Source organism: Oryzias melastigma, linkage group LG14 (genome assembly GCF_002922805.2).
Source record: "Oryzias melastigma strain HK-1 linkage group LG14, ASM292280v2, whole genome shotgun sequence".
NCBI classification, from domain to species: domain Eukaryota; kingdom Metazoa; phylum Chordata; class Actinopteri; order Beloniformes; family Adrianichthyidae; genus Oryzias; species Oryzias melastigma.
The window spans coordinates 19216833-19231211 of record NC_050525.1 but is presented as its reverse complement, the minus strand read 5'-3'; the positions used below and the strand labels follow the sequence as shown (position 1 = coordinate 19231211).

The 14379-nt window shown below is 35.6% G+C and overlaps 2 protein-coding genes across 2 annotated transcripts; one reads left to right on the top strand and one right to left on the bottom strand.

Annotated features, from left to right (window-relative positions):
* Positions 1-965: 965 nt before the first annotated feature.
* LOC112142938 (Golgi SNAP receptor complex member 1) lies at positions 966-10565 on the top strand. The gene is made up of 9 exons (XM_024266625.1): positions 966-1116; positions 1886-1994; positions 3387-3462; positions 3797-3904; positions 4064-4155; positions 6069-6143; positions 9796-9825; positions 9980-10062; positions 10320-10565. The coding sequence occupies exons 1-9, from the start codon at positions 981-983 to the stop codon at positions 10442-10444; spliced, it is 834 nt and encodes a 277-aa protein (XP_024122393.1). The 5' UTR covers positions 966-980; the 3' UTR covers positions 10445-10565.
* Positions 10566-10567: 2 nt separating this feature from the next.
* On the bottom strand, positions 10568-12779 carry LOC112142939 (trafficking regulator of GLUT4 1). The gene is made up of 3 exons (XM_024266626.2): positions 11510-12779; positions 11278-11404; positions 10568-11201 (listed from the first exon to the last, which is right to left on the bottom strand). The coding sequence occupies exons 1-3, from the start codon at positions 11906-11908 to the stop codon at positions 11188-11190; spliced, it is 540 nt and encodes a 179-aa protein (XP_024122394.1). The 5' UTR covers positions 11909-12779; the 3' UTR covers positions 10568-11187.
* Positions 12780-14379: the final 1600 nt, after the last annotated feature.

The following is a 14379-nucleotide window of genomic DNA, read 5'->3' as shown; positions in this document are numbered from 1 at the left end:
AAATTCTCGTGCAAGCATGAATCAATGTGGGGAAGCCCTCTGGCAAAGGAAACTAAAAAATTATAATAATAAAAAATGTTAACAGTTAATAATGAAGATTACAGATTATCAGGCTGACTGAAGGAACTCAATTAGAACAGTGAATAGGTATTTTTTATGTATTTATAAATATTAAAAAAAACAGATTATTTATTTTGGTTGTCAGAATCTTTTCTCATTTAGTATAAAAGGAACTGTAAAATTATCTATGGATATAGATTATTTGAAGTTTCCAAGAAGCGTTATGTTAAATGTAAAAAAAAAAAAAAAAGGAGTTTTTTTTTATTTTTTAATTTCAATAATTTGTAAAGCCTTGAAAAAATACTTTAGAGGGAAAATAATGGATTTCTTCCTTGAATTTTTTTGTTTAAAGTCTCAACCTGCCCTAAAAATGGATGGCGAACACTCAGAATTCCCATGAATCAATGTGAGGAAAAGAATCTATACATAAAATAGATAAAAATTAGAACTAAAAATAGGTTCATTAGAATAGAGAATAAAAATCTGAATTTGAACCCATATTCTGAAAAAATAATCTTTGAAATTTCTCTAATCAGCATAGGTTTTGTATTTATGTTCAAGTTAAAGTTAAGTTAGCTCAAATCCTTTGTTTTTGTAACTTTCTTGAAACAAAATATTTTTATGAAAAGCATATTAAAACGTTCACATATATTATTTGAATTAATAAGAAAACAAAATAATAATGTCTTAGTCCAGTGAGATAATGAAAAAATCTGAAAGAAAGTGCCATCATTGTTAGTCTTGAAGGTGTTTAATGGTATTAAAAACTGAATCAGAAAAAAATAGTTTATCACAAAAATATATATAAATATACATTTAAATCCCATATATACAAATAAATAAACAACATAAATTCTTCCCTATAAAATCACAGCTGACACTAAAACAAAAGGCTCAATAAAAACATCAGAATCCTGAAGATGAAGTTGACGTTCCGCCTGCTGCCAGTAGTGGGCGCTGTGGGAAAAGGCTTTAACTACGACAGTTTTCCCCCCTTGACGGCTGAGGATGACATGTCAACAACAAACATGGCAACCTACGGTGACTCCTGGGAAGGTAAATAATGTTTCGTTTTCAGATTTACAACGATACATTGCACATGAATTTTACAGCTTTTTCATTCGGTCACATCTTTCGTTTTTTTCTCCCACACTTTAACTCTTTAAAATCTTTACATTTGTGGAGGAATATTGGCGTTTTGGAAGCTTTGAAGTGTCCAGCGGAAGCTAACCTGAAAGCTCGTTAGCCGATGACGTAGGAGCTAAAAGTTTTTCCTTCTTACACGTTTTATTTTTATTGATCAATTAAAACTTCTATTTTCGTTAGCTTTAAAAAAAAAAATAGATAAAGCTTAGTTTAATCTTCCAATTAAAAAAACCGTAAGATAAGAAAGTTCATCCTGACAATTGGATTCATATGAATGTTGTAAAAACTTCTAATATCTTGTTGGTGTTTTGCCTTTAATGGTTTATTAGCAAGAAAACTCCTACAGTGTTAATTTTTTAGCTATATGTGTTCGTGTTTTTGTTATTAAAACTACATAACACAATGAAAATCTGGTTTAAACTTTATATGTTGAAGTGTGTGTATTAACATTTTCGTTTTGCCTAAAACCATTTTTTGGGCTTTATAAGTTGGTGGATGTTAAATGAATTCACATTTAAAATGTTATTTTTGTTTTTCACACTGATCACAGTTTGTTTTATTGCTGCAAAATCAAAGAAACTGACAAATGTGCAACTGCAGAGCATACAGGTAAACATTAGGATTTCTCCTTAAGCTCTTGTAGCGCTAATTTTTTCTTTCTTTCTGTTTTTGATCTTAGATTTACGAAAGCAAGCCAGACAGCTGGAGAATGAGCTGGATCTCAAGCTGGTCTCCTTCAGCAAGCTCTGCACCAGCTACAGCGCTAGTAACCATGGCCAACGATCTAGGTGATGACACACTCAATTAAAGACCCACACTGATGAAAATTGTGTTTTTAACATGCTCTTGTGGCATTTTTACCATTATGGAGAAAATATATAAATAAAATTACACTTGCAATATAATTTCTGAGTATTCCTTTATACAAATTGTGGTGAATCAGGAGCAGTCAAAAAAATGAATTTGAAGAAGCCTGTAGCGATAGGTGCTACAGTTGGCATCCACGTGCAGATATATAGATCCATATACCTCTTTGTTTGCCTCGTCTGAGCTGGCATCTGGCTCAAAACTGTACGGCTTGATAGCTCCAATATTGTTTGTCATTTTTGTTGTATCGATAATGATACATTACAGGTCTAAGAGGCTGCTAGCTAGTTACTGAATGTATAACAAAGAGATGGTAGGAAGTCTATAGACTGTATAATCACTGGACTATGCGACCCCTCCTCCCTTGCGTTAAAAATAGGAAGTACCTGTGGGCTCCAAGAAGCCAAAATCCCATAGGATTCTACTGAGACATAAACAGCTATTACTCAGTTGGTCAAAATGATTATTCTTTCTCTTAAATAATTTTCTTAACATCTTCTTGGTAATACTATTTTTTTTACAATACTTTTTTTTAATTGGCTACTGCAGTTCCCCAAAAACGTGGCTCAGACCGACTCGGATCAATCACTGTCGTCTGGCTCCTAATGGCGTTGCCCGTAATGTGGAAAAATCATTGACGGATTTGGTCTTATTCTGTGGGAGCCGGAGATGAGGCATTTTCTATGGGTGACGTCACACCATGTTTCGTCCAGTGATAATAATATGTGTCTATGGGGCCGACAGTCCCGCCCAAAACACAGAAGTGGATTTATACAAACTTCTGCCGCTCTGCAGAAACTACGTCCCCCCCAAAAAAGACATAGGTTTTTGGATTTTGCCTAAAAATGACAATCGTAATTAAAAGACCGCTGGGAGCACTTATGCAATAGATCAAAAGATGAGTGAAGTGGGACTTAAAAAATATGAACAGACCCAACAAGTGTCTGCATTTGTCTTTAAAACAAAATACGCATTTATTTTATTTTTTTTTCTGACTCATAAAAGACTATATTTAGAATATTGTTTACAAGAGTATTATTTTGTTTGGATTTTTTGGGGGTTCTGATAATTACATTTTTTTAAATATTAAAATATTACCTCCACTAAATAATATTAGTGCTTCTTGGTAACAGAGAAATGGTTGAATGAAAGCTGATTTAGTTATGAATTTTTCATTTTCTCCTCAGTTGTTTTTTTTCTTTGTAATGTCCTTCCCCCTATAATTAAAAGAACAGTAAAACAAAACAATTTGGATTTATCAAAAATAAAAGAAAAGTTTTAAAATGTCATTTTTTTTCTCCTTATTAAATTAGGTCTGACTCTTTTAGTCAATCTCAAGACAATGTTCTTGTGGCTATGACTACAGAACTGGAGCATCTGTTGGCTAAAGTAAGTTTAATCCCACTCCTCATTGATCTGTTATTTCACATGTTCAGATTTGTTTTTATGTTCTTTTTTTCCATTTTGTTTACAAATATCAAAATGTTCATATCTTTTTTTCAGTCAACATTTGCAATTATTCTGAATTATTTTTCCTGGATTTAATATTTTTTTTAATAGTCTTTTATTTTGAAATGCACTTTAAGATTTTTTTTTCCTCCCCTTTTTAAAGTTCTTCATTTCTGCTTTGTGATACTGAAGTTACGGCTCAAAATGTATTAAAGGTAATAGCTTACAAGTAACAGAAACTGTACGAAATTAATTATATTTTTTTTCTTCCCAGCTAACAGTTGTGAATGAGAAAATGGCAGAATACATAAACAGTCCTGGAGCCTCATCACATAATGCAGCGCTGATGCACACTCTACAGAGACACAGGGACATATTGAAGGTACCTATAGTGTTACTTTTATTTTTTTATCTAGAAAATTTTACACTTGAGTTTTGTAAATAACTTTTAATTTTTATTGAGTAAAATGTTTCTTATTAATATTTGATCATATGACATTGAAACATGTTTTGTTACACATTCTGTTGATCTGGTTTGTAGGACTACTCCCATGAATTCTACAAAACCAAAAACAACTTCTTTACTCTGCGAGAGCGTGAAGACCTCCTAGGCTCAGTCCACAGAGACATTGAGTAAGTTTCCAGATATCTCATTAAAATTATCGGGGTAAATTCTAGTTATAGTTTCAGTCTATGAGGGGGTAAAATGAATTTGCCAAAAGTGAACTGCAGGTAATTTTTATTTTCACACCCCAAGATAAAAAAAAGAAAGATCACCCAGTTCCAAACTGAATTTTTCAAATAAAAAAGTAGAATGACATGAGCATGTTGCTGTTTTGTCTTTAAATACTTTGGGAAATGTAATCATGTTGGGATTGGTGTTCAACTCTCTAATGTTAGATTTTAAATTTGATTCTTTTTAAGTTTCAGACAACCAGTCAATATACAATAAAAGCTGGAAATAGCAACAGAATGTTACCAAAGGGAAAAAATTAAACATTTCTCAAAAACAACAAAGAACCGTCACACAGCAGAAACTAGCAAAGATTAAAATTATGAAAAAGATTAAGTTAATGAAAAACATGGGAAGTTCTCGGCTGCTTTCAAAAGCTTGATGGTGCATGAATAAAACAAGCATTTTTGTGTCTTAAAAGTCTTAACAGAACTCTGGGGTCAGGATTTTGCATTCAAGCATCTGATCTTAGACACACAGTATTTAAAGATGTCTGCATTGGTTACTTTTCTATTTTTTGATCAAACTTTTACTTTTAGAAAAAAAATAGTTAATAAAATCTGAGGTATAATCTTGTTTCTCTAAGTATTTCTTGTTCTAATGTGTTACCGCGGTTAAAATGACCTTTAAAAACTCTTCTGGATGTTGTTTTGTCACAGCCTATTTTCTCTTTTCAAAGCTTTCTATACAACTTATTGCAATACTTCCTACATTCATTGTGTTTTAGGTTTCCCATTATGAGTTTTTTTTTCTGCTTTCATTCACTGCATCAGCTTTTCTCTTCTCATATTTCCCTCATTTCCTCCTAACATCTCTGCAAACCAGCAGGAGGCGAAGATGTCCAGTATTTTTGAAATTTCTCCACCCTCCAGCTTTCTTCTTTTTCTTACTGTCATTATTTTTCATTTTATACGAGGCACCACCTCTTATCCAGCTCCCCCACCCCACTTCTCCGTGTGTCAGTTTTCCAGGCTTTCTCCTGGGGATTTCTCTCCTAAGTGCCTTCTACAGTAAATCAAACCACAAGGCTTTCATTCAGACCAAGCTAAGGGGAGAGTGGTTACATCTGGTCTGACTAATCCATAGAAATGCTTTATCAGAGGAGGAGAAAGCGAGAAAGTGTGCTGCTTTGAAGTTGACTGATTATATAAAAAAAGAGGAAGATGTGATACTTTCTTTTCCCCATTAAAAGGTGAAGTGGTGGATAAAGAACGATAAAATTGAATCTTTTGAAACTTTCAGTAGCAGTTTCTTAGCAGCTCAGGGAAGAAAATAATTACAGGCACGTTGAATCACCTGTTAAAATTCAAATGAAAAGAATTATACCCAAAGAAAAATGTAAATTAAACATTTAACAACAATAAAATTTAGTGTCAAGTGCTAGAGCAATAATTTGTCAAATAAAACACAAGATTGGTTCACATTTGGGTGGTGTAAATAGGAGAGAAGTGGATAGTTACCTGAAAAGATCATCGTGCAGCCTTCAGGTAGCACTACAGAGTGAATGAGTTGCTTTAAAGGGAGAATCAAATGTAGATCTGAGGCTCTATTAAATGGATTTCCTTCAGATGAATAACTAACATCCATTAACTCCACAAGTTAAAATAAATTTGGCCTTAAACCACATTTATCTGATCAAAACTACAGTTTGTCCATCACTGCAGAGCAGCAGAGAAGATCCTAAAGTTTGATGTGGAGCATTAATCTGGGATGGGTTTTTAGACTTTTTTTTATTTTATTAAGTGAACCCACAGAGTGACCAGACTGTTTTTTATTTGCTGAACTAATTTCAGTTTCCTGTTTTCCTCTGCAGGTCCTACAAGAGCGGCACAGGAGTGAACAACAGAAGAACTGAGATCTTCTTGAAGGAGCACGAACATCTCAGAAAGTAAGAGATTCGTCTTAGGGCTTTAAATACTGAAGAGAAAGATATTTTTCAAACTGTTGGAGCTTCTTTTTCTCTGTATTCCACCCCAAAAAAAACAGGTTATTTTGATAATCTAGTGTAATTTGAAACAACAGCAGAGTAAATTCAATAAAAAGCTTAAAATTATACAATAAAATAAATTGAGCTATTAATTGCAGTGGAGGTTCATGGACTAAAATGCTAAAGAAAATAGAAAAATCCTGCATTTGTCTTGGGGCTTCATGAGCATATACAACCTGACATGAACCATAACATTAACTTCCTAATATGTCCTCATTTCTCGATGTAATGATACAAAATAAAGAAATTGGGTGAACGTACCTCTGTGCTCCATGTTTGTGCTTCCCGCCGCCTCATGATGGCGCTAAACTGAGGAAAAGTTTGACAGGAAGTGATCAATTCAGAAAGGAGGACACTGACAGTAACTGCAATATAATGACCCGCGTCAGTGAAAATGTGTTCCTCTGAATTTACAGAATACTTCAGCTTGTTTTTCAGTAGATTTGCACCCACTTTGGATCCTCAAGATGAGAGTGGGAGTCCCGGCAGATTAGATGTTTAGTGGACATTCACACGTCATGCAGAAAAGCAAATACATTCCTATATTTTGTGTTAAGTTTGAAGCAAAAAAAACAGTTAATGTGGATACACTTTGTGGATAAAAACTTCAAGAACGTTCCATCAGAATTTATTAAGTTTATACAAGAAAAATCAGTAAAAAATCTGTGATAATAATAATAAAAAGATTTACCTGTTTGGTAGTTGCTCCACAGATCTAAAACAAATGTAAGACGTGTGTTTAGTGAATGTCCGCACCTTTAATTGATACGAATGGCCTAATGTTCTCATGAACGGCGAGGAAATAAAGCTACTCAGACAAATCACATTAAACTGTGAACGTTATTTTATTTTTCTGTCCGTCAAAATTTATGAACCAAGTCTAAAAGGAAGCTTTTTTTTTACTATTTGGCATACAGATTTCTTCATATATTTTAGCATCTTTAAATACCTGCTCCAGTGATTTTAACATGTTCTTGTAGCATTTTTATCATGACGGAGGACATTTATAAAATAATTTAAGATTAAAACTTTGTTTACTGACTATTTTTTTTATTAAAATCATGTTTTATTTAAGACTAGATGAAAACCCATGGCTTAAAAAAGCTCAGGTTTGTGACGGAGCACCTGCAATTCTGTAGCATCTTCTTTTATTGTCTTAATTTTCCTCCTCTGAGCTGCCATCTTGCTCAAAACTGTTCAGCTGGATAGCTGCAATATTGTTTGCCTATTTATTTTTTGCTACGCTAACGTTAGCTTGCTAGCATGAGGGAGTGTGAACAAAGGAATGTTGGAAAATTAGCGTAGCTAACCTCCACGATAACGGTCCCATCAGGCAATATAACTTAAAAATAACAGGATTTTAATTTGATTAAAATCGCAGAATCATAATTAAGACACCTGGTAACAATTTTACAATTGGAAAAAAAATATAGTTGGAGTTTTATAGTTTTGTTTGCATCAGGTCCCCGATTCAAAGACCAAAACAAGTGACGTGTTTCCATCGGCGCTCCCAGAGCTAATTATTCCTTTCTCTTTATTTAGCAGCAGGATGCGTTTAATGTAGTTCTTCCATTTTTCTGTGAACCCGATACTGCTCTATGAGCTGACCAGGCCGGCCCACCGATGACGTGGTTAATGCAGCAAACAACAAAGCAACTCCAATGATTTCTTCTCCCATGAGGAGGGTGGGACGGTCGCTCTGTGTCTATCAGCTGCAACTGTTTCTTACATTTGACCAAACCCGCTGTTATTATAATAAGATTATTAAAAATGTGCTGAAAGCTTCTGTTTGGAGCGAATAGAAAAATATCATAGTATGTGGACATTACAAAGCATCAGAGGCAATAATGAAATCCAATATTGGTCTTACTCACTGCAACCAGCACATGCCATTTAGGAACAAAGAAGCTGAATAAGAAAAGAGGATTTTAATTTGGTTCTCCATTTTGAAGGATACAAAAAGAAAAGTAGGAGGATGTTTTTTTTTCAATCTGCAGTCAGATGAAATATTAAAGTTTGAATTCTAATTTGGACAAAATGATTAGAAAAGAACCAAAAAGAGTTTCTTGAGTATTTTTACTAAAGAAGAAAAGCTGAATAGATCATTTAGGAAAGTAATTTTCTGTTTTAATCATTATAGTACTTTGGTCATAAGGGCGTATTGGTGTTTCACACGTGATTATGCAACATGAACTGTGTGTGAGTAAAAACAAACCATTCAAACTTCACTTTATAGAACCTTATTTCTTTTTGTTTTCTACATTTTTGCAAATAATAACTATATATTATGTTTTAACTGATTTTAAATTATGTTTCCGCTGCTCTGAAATCTGCACTTTGAACATGTCGGCTAATAATAGCAAATTTGTGTTTTTTTTTCTTAATTCAGAGCTTTAAATTAAATTTAAGCCTGTCAATTAATGTGTTTAGAAATTCACTTATTTCATCAAACCTCAGTCTTTAGATTTAAATATAAGTTTTATTTGATAAATGTTAGTAAAATGTACGCTCCTTGTAGATATATGTGATATATGAGGTTGTGCATGCAAACCTGCTAGGAAGATCTAGGCTGACAAATGTACACTTTCCATTGTGGATGTTGTATCAAGTTATGCTAAAGTGCATGAATCTTATAGATACTGCTGCTTCAACTTTGCCTCACATCCATTTGCTCTTATGTAATAATAATGAAGGAGGCTATTATAGCTGCATTCAGTGTGGGATTTCCCAGAATTGAACACTTTGAGTCTTATTGTTTCATGAAAGCTATTATGGACTTTCTTTACTTAAAAAAATGTCTTTAGGTTTAAGAAATGTGTAACTTTTAGGTGTTAAATGTGTGTTTTAGTCCACCAAGACATCTAAAAAAGTTGTAACCTTTTCTACCACTATTTTTAATTTTAAACAAACATATTTACTATAAATATTTATTTTTGTGTATTTATTTCATGTCAATCATTTTTATCACTTTCCTGTCAGATAAATCCAGAAAAAAATGAAATTTTAGTGGGTTCATATAAATTTTTTTTCTATGCAAGTATATTGTAGCTCCTTTAAACAATTAAAAATGTTTCCTTTAGGTCGCAAACTGATCATTTAAGACAGAAAGACTCAGGAAACCACATGTAAAAGCGAAAGCCTGTGCCCACTAATGCAGAGTCCACAGAAAAGGCGGATGACAGCAGTAGATGTGCAGCAGAAGAAGAGGATAAATACATAGCGGAAATATAAAACACAATATTGATTTTGGTCTCCAGCGGAGACTAAAAGGATGCACATTGTTGCTCTTGTGCGCTTTGTTCGGTTCTGGAATGAAGATTTTTCTGTGCGTCACTCAGAATCGAAAGGATGCTGGAGGTTTCATGTCTTCCATTTATGTGTCCACAATCAGTTGATGAATTAGGATTATGGAATTTCAAATAGGTTCAAAGCACTTTTAAAAAAAAAAATATTAACCACCATTCCTTGTTTCCTGGAAATGGCTTTTAATGTTATAAAAATGCATTTATTTCTCTCATTTTTATCTCTTTTGTCCCACCTTTTGTGTTCACAGCTCGGATAGTCTTATCGATAATGCAATAAGGTAAGCCTCATCTTCCAACCCTCTTTACACCCATTCTCATCGACCTCCCTTTTTTAGTTCATCAGCTGAATCATTGATTGTAATTGGATGCTCTGAAGACTTCAATCTTCTTCTGTTTCTGCTGCTAAATCCTCGGTGGCTCGTCTCCCTCCAGCATCGCCATGGCTACCAAAGAGAACATCACATTCCAGCGTGGGATGCTGAAGTCCATTCAGACACGGGTCACAACTTTGGCCAGTATCCTTTTTAGTGCTGCTTTATGACACGCTTGCCCACAATAGCATCAAATTTCAGCTCTGCTGCAGATTTACACAAAGCTGCCTCAGATGTGGGCACAACTCTGAAATAACTCTCCTTCCTGGTGTTTATTTATTTATTTATTTATGTTGTGTAGGAAGTGTTTTTATTTATTTATTTATTTTTGTCTCCTAGTGGAAAGCTGAAAAACCTGCCTTTGATGTTATTTTCCTTCACCGCTCTTCCCCGCCCTCCAGATCGTTTCCCCGCCATCAACAGCCTCATCCATAAAATCAATTTGCGCAAGAGGCGGGACTCTTTAATTCTAGGTGGGGTAATTGGGATCTGCACCATAATCCTTCTGCTCTACACTTTCCACTGACCAAAACAGTTAAAACAAGACACTTTTGGGTTTTTTAAGATATAAATAGTTTGTGAATTGGTTGTTTTCTTCTCTGTAACCTGTACCGTTTTCTTAATTAAAGGTGATGAGCTCACTTCCAGGTCTGTCATGCTCAGTCAAGTTTATTTCACATGCAGAACTATGGCACAATAAACCAGTCATACCGTACAAACGTATAAACGTTGGAGTGCCGAGGTCGGTGCATACAAGGCGGGAGAGACGGTCCCAGTCATCACTTGCAGTATATTGTAAACATAAGGAAGAGATCCACAAACGCCGGTCCGAACGGGGAAACAGTTATCTCATGAAAGCAACATACAACAATATGAGCGTAATTTGTTATCATAAAGGTTATTTTATACAACTGTGGATGGAAGAGACTCGTGCATCTTTCTGTGGCCCAAAAATCCAGTTTAAATATTTTTTGTGTGCCTGTTTTTTGGGAAACGATTCCATTAAATGGGTGTTTGTGTGTGAGAGGTGCTCTTATAGAGTGTCTGTCAGGCCAGTGCTCACCTCCCATCACAAAGTCTATGACATTCTCTTCTGTGACTCCAGAGATTATGGGATTTGAGATTTTCACTTTTTCAGTCCATAAAAGGAAAAAATAAAACATTTTTATTATCTTTTTTTGCTTCTTTATAGCTGATATTTCTCCTTTTTATCTTGTGTGCAAATTTGAGATTGGATGATGTTAAAGGAGCCCCATTCCGTCCCAAAGTTCAGGTCGCCGCCTCTAAGACACAGAGAGAAAAATTAATGTTCTACTTGTTGTTGAGTGGGGTTCACAGATTTATCATCATCATCCATACCTATTGTATATGCTATGAAGATGATTACTGCCACACCCAGCACGATTGCCAGAATGCTGAGCAGCATGGACAGACGCCCATATTTCCTTGCCCCCTCAACATCTCCCGTTTGGAGAACAGACTTGGACTAAAGAGGATGTGGAATCATGTCATTGCAGAGCAGCAGCAGAAAGACCACCTGTAGTGGTAGTTAAGAGGAGACTTTCTGGATGAATAAAGAGGCAACACTCACCACATTCGAGTACCACAGGGCGCACGCATTGAGAGGAACTGCTGGACAGAAGCAGGACAGCACAGCGAGCCAGAGGTAGCTGGAGGGTTGGGGTCCCGGGGGCACCGCGGACAGCTGTCCCAGGCTGATCCGGGACGAGGACTTGGGTGGGGTCGCCAGATGCCCAATGGAGCCGGACCTTAGAGGCGAGCTGGGTTCGGTTTGGTCTGGGTCGAGGGAGCGCACGCTCCCCCGGATGTTCAGGGAGAAGGAGTCGGACGGTTTGAGGTTGCTCTGGCCGCTGGGCTCGGTGGTCCCGGTGCCCAGCAGCTTCTCCGTGTCCTGGAAGTTGGTGGGGTTGGAAACTTCTCTGTCGCCGAGGGCGCTCTTCTCAAAAACAGCATCCGTGTTAATCGCCATCACAGAAAATGCCGAAGATCTCGTCTCCTGAATGGGGTGTCCGGATTTAGCGTTGTTGTCCCGCGAAGGAGGAGGAAGAGGATGCTGGAGAGTCTTCCCTCAGATGTTACCCATGGGGGGTTCATCAGATTAAATCTTATGAATTCACGGAGCGCAATACAGTCGAAGTAACCTACTTAATTAAGCAGCCAAACTCCATCAAAATCTCTTATTGGTGAGCGAGATCTTATTGATGTCTGAGTCTCCCTCCTGTGGAGTTGGCGGTGAGCGTCCGGACGCACGCCTCGCTCTCCCCACCCCGTTCTATATTATCTGGTGAGGTATTGCCGCATCCATTACATCTCCACATCACATCCCCAGCGCCGGAGGCCTACTTAGACACCGGGCGAGGCTTGGGACAAGCAGAAAACACAATTAAACCTCTTTTGAGGAGAACACGCGGTGCGTAAAAGCTTTCCATTTACGCGCAGCAGCTAAATCAGCATAAAGGACACAGCAAATACAGTATGGGAGTAAAGCAAACACAGCAACATAAACCTCCGTTTATACTCACCACCTGCTGAGTCAGAAACTAATGTAAACTTTGCTGTATTGAGGCATTTAACAGGAGCCTTTTTGTCTGCACGAACACAGAGAAAGGGCATAAAATCCATGTTTACTTTGCTTTAAGAGCACAAAACTTTACAAAAACTCTAAAAAAAAAAGAAACATGTCCAAGATTTGCAAAATTTTAGTTGCAAATATGGCAAATTATTTCTGTCTTCTGGACAGTTTGATAAATTTCAATTCATGACAGATATACCCAGACCTGTTTTGAGGGTATCTGCTGCGCTTAAGCCATTTGTTCCTGAAGGAAATGTGAGATCATTCTGTTCATTTTCCTTAAGGTGGAATAAACAGTTTGATGTATTCTCATCCTTATTGTCAATATCAGTTCAGATTTTTTACTTTTGTAAAGTTGTGTTAGACATGTATTAAAAAATAGTTTTCCATCATCCATTCATTTTCAAAAAGACAAATGTTTGCAGTCTTCCTAGAGTTATGGAAATAGCTTTTATAGTCTAATTCTAACTTAGCAAGTATATAGAAAGAATTTAAGTGCTCACGAGCCCTTCAGTCATTGTAAGTACAGTATATTACAGATCTCTTCCATTAGAAAATGTTTCTCAATTTGCACACATGTATTTTGTGTGCAGGACATGCAAATCACATCCAAAACATTTATTTTGCATATACTTTCATGTAAAAATTACATTACACTGTAATTTGAGAGCTAATATCTTCTTATAAGCATGTAAATGTGATTTGGAAATAACGTTATTTAAATGTAAAAGTGGATTTGATGTGACCATAAAGCACAAATTAATAACCAAATTATTGCAAAAACCATGAAAAAAAAAATCAAAATGCATTGCGTGAAGGATCCCATTGCTTTGTAATACTCATTTGTTAACATTCGTGCATTTAAATGTTTATAATTTTGTAGAATCTGAGGCTATTTTTAAGCTTTTCACGTACAAACTTACAAACAGAAAAGATAGAAAACATGATATTTTATACAAAAAACTATTAGACTATTTATGAATCACAGTTTTTTATTGACTAAAATTATATTATTTTTCAGTATTAAGCCAGCAACAAAAAATTACTTTATAAAGTTGTACGTTTTCTTTTTAAAACTAAAAATAAACACAATGTTGATCCTTTTATAAATGACCTTGCGTTGCCTGTTCCTTTTTAAAAAGTATGGAGGAAAGTGCATCTATTCCCTTGTCTATGAATCCTTACAATGTTATATCATACAATCGTATTTTTTTCTTGTAATATCGGGCTAATTTATATTAGAGCAGATAACTTATCGCGTTAACTGTAAAAAGTCGTGTATTTGCCATAAGTATCCACATATGAACCTGATGCAACATTTCAGTCTCAGATTTGCGGCGAACTCCGCCATCTAGTGGTCATATTTGGGAAATCACATGAGCAGCCTGAAATAATTGCACCTTTAAATTTGACAAAAATCACTTTATTGAACTTTTTCAGGTCATACAAAAACATTTGTATCAAATTCTGGTGAAGAAAAACAGAAAAATAGCAGGAGGATAAAACATTTGTGTTCAATCTACTGCTTTTCCCCCTTATTTAAAATTTTACCTTTTTTTTTTAATCAAGTTGGAGTTTTAGTTGAAGCATTAACAGATAATTTACCCAACAGACTACATATTCTCATACTTTTACCTTTGGAAAATCTTCTGGTTTGATGGTCTTGTGATTTCATAAGTGAACATGCTGGGAAGGAATTCCGTGAAGCAGCCAGTAACGCCTTCAGGCACGGAGACGACGACCAAGTAGCTCCCACCCCACCTTGTCCACGCCATCTCTGTTGTTTATGTGCAACAGCTGAGATCCACAATGCTCTCCAAATACTTCACTTATTAAGCTTACATTGCATTTTGATTTCTGAAGAGTAT

What these genes read in the sequence shown, in the direction of transcription:
- LOC112142939 (XM_024266626.2), bottom strand. Translation starts at nt 11,908, where the DNA reads ATGGCGATTAACACGGATGCTGTTTTTGAGAAGAGCGCCCTCGGCGAC. An exon ending in CCCTGTGGTACTCGAATGTG is followed by an intron (nt 11,405 to 11,509) that starts GTGAGTGTTGCC and finishes CATCCTCTTTAG; the next exon opens with TCCAAGTCTGTTCTCCAAAC.
- LOC112142938 (XM_024266625.1), top strand. Translation starts at nt 981, where the DNA reads ATGAAGTTGACGTTCCGCCTGCTGCCAGTAGTGGGCGCTGTGGGAAAA. An exon ending in AACCATGGCCAACGATCTAG is followed by an intron (nt 1,995 to 3,386) that starts GTGATGACACAC and finishes TTATTAAATTAG; the next exon opens with GTCTGACTCTTTTAGTCAAT. An exon ending in TCAGTCCACAGAGACATTGA is followed by an intron (nt 4,156 to 6,068) that starts GTAAGTTTCCAG and finishes TTTCCTCTGCAG; the next exon opens with GTCCTACAAGAGCGGCACAG.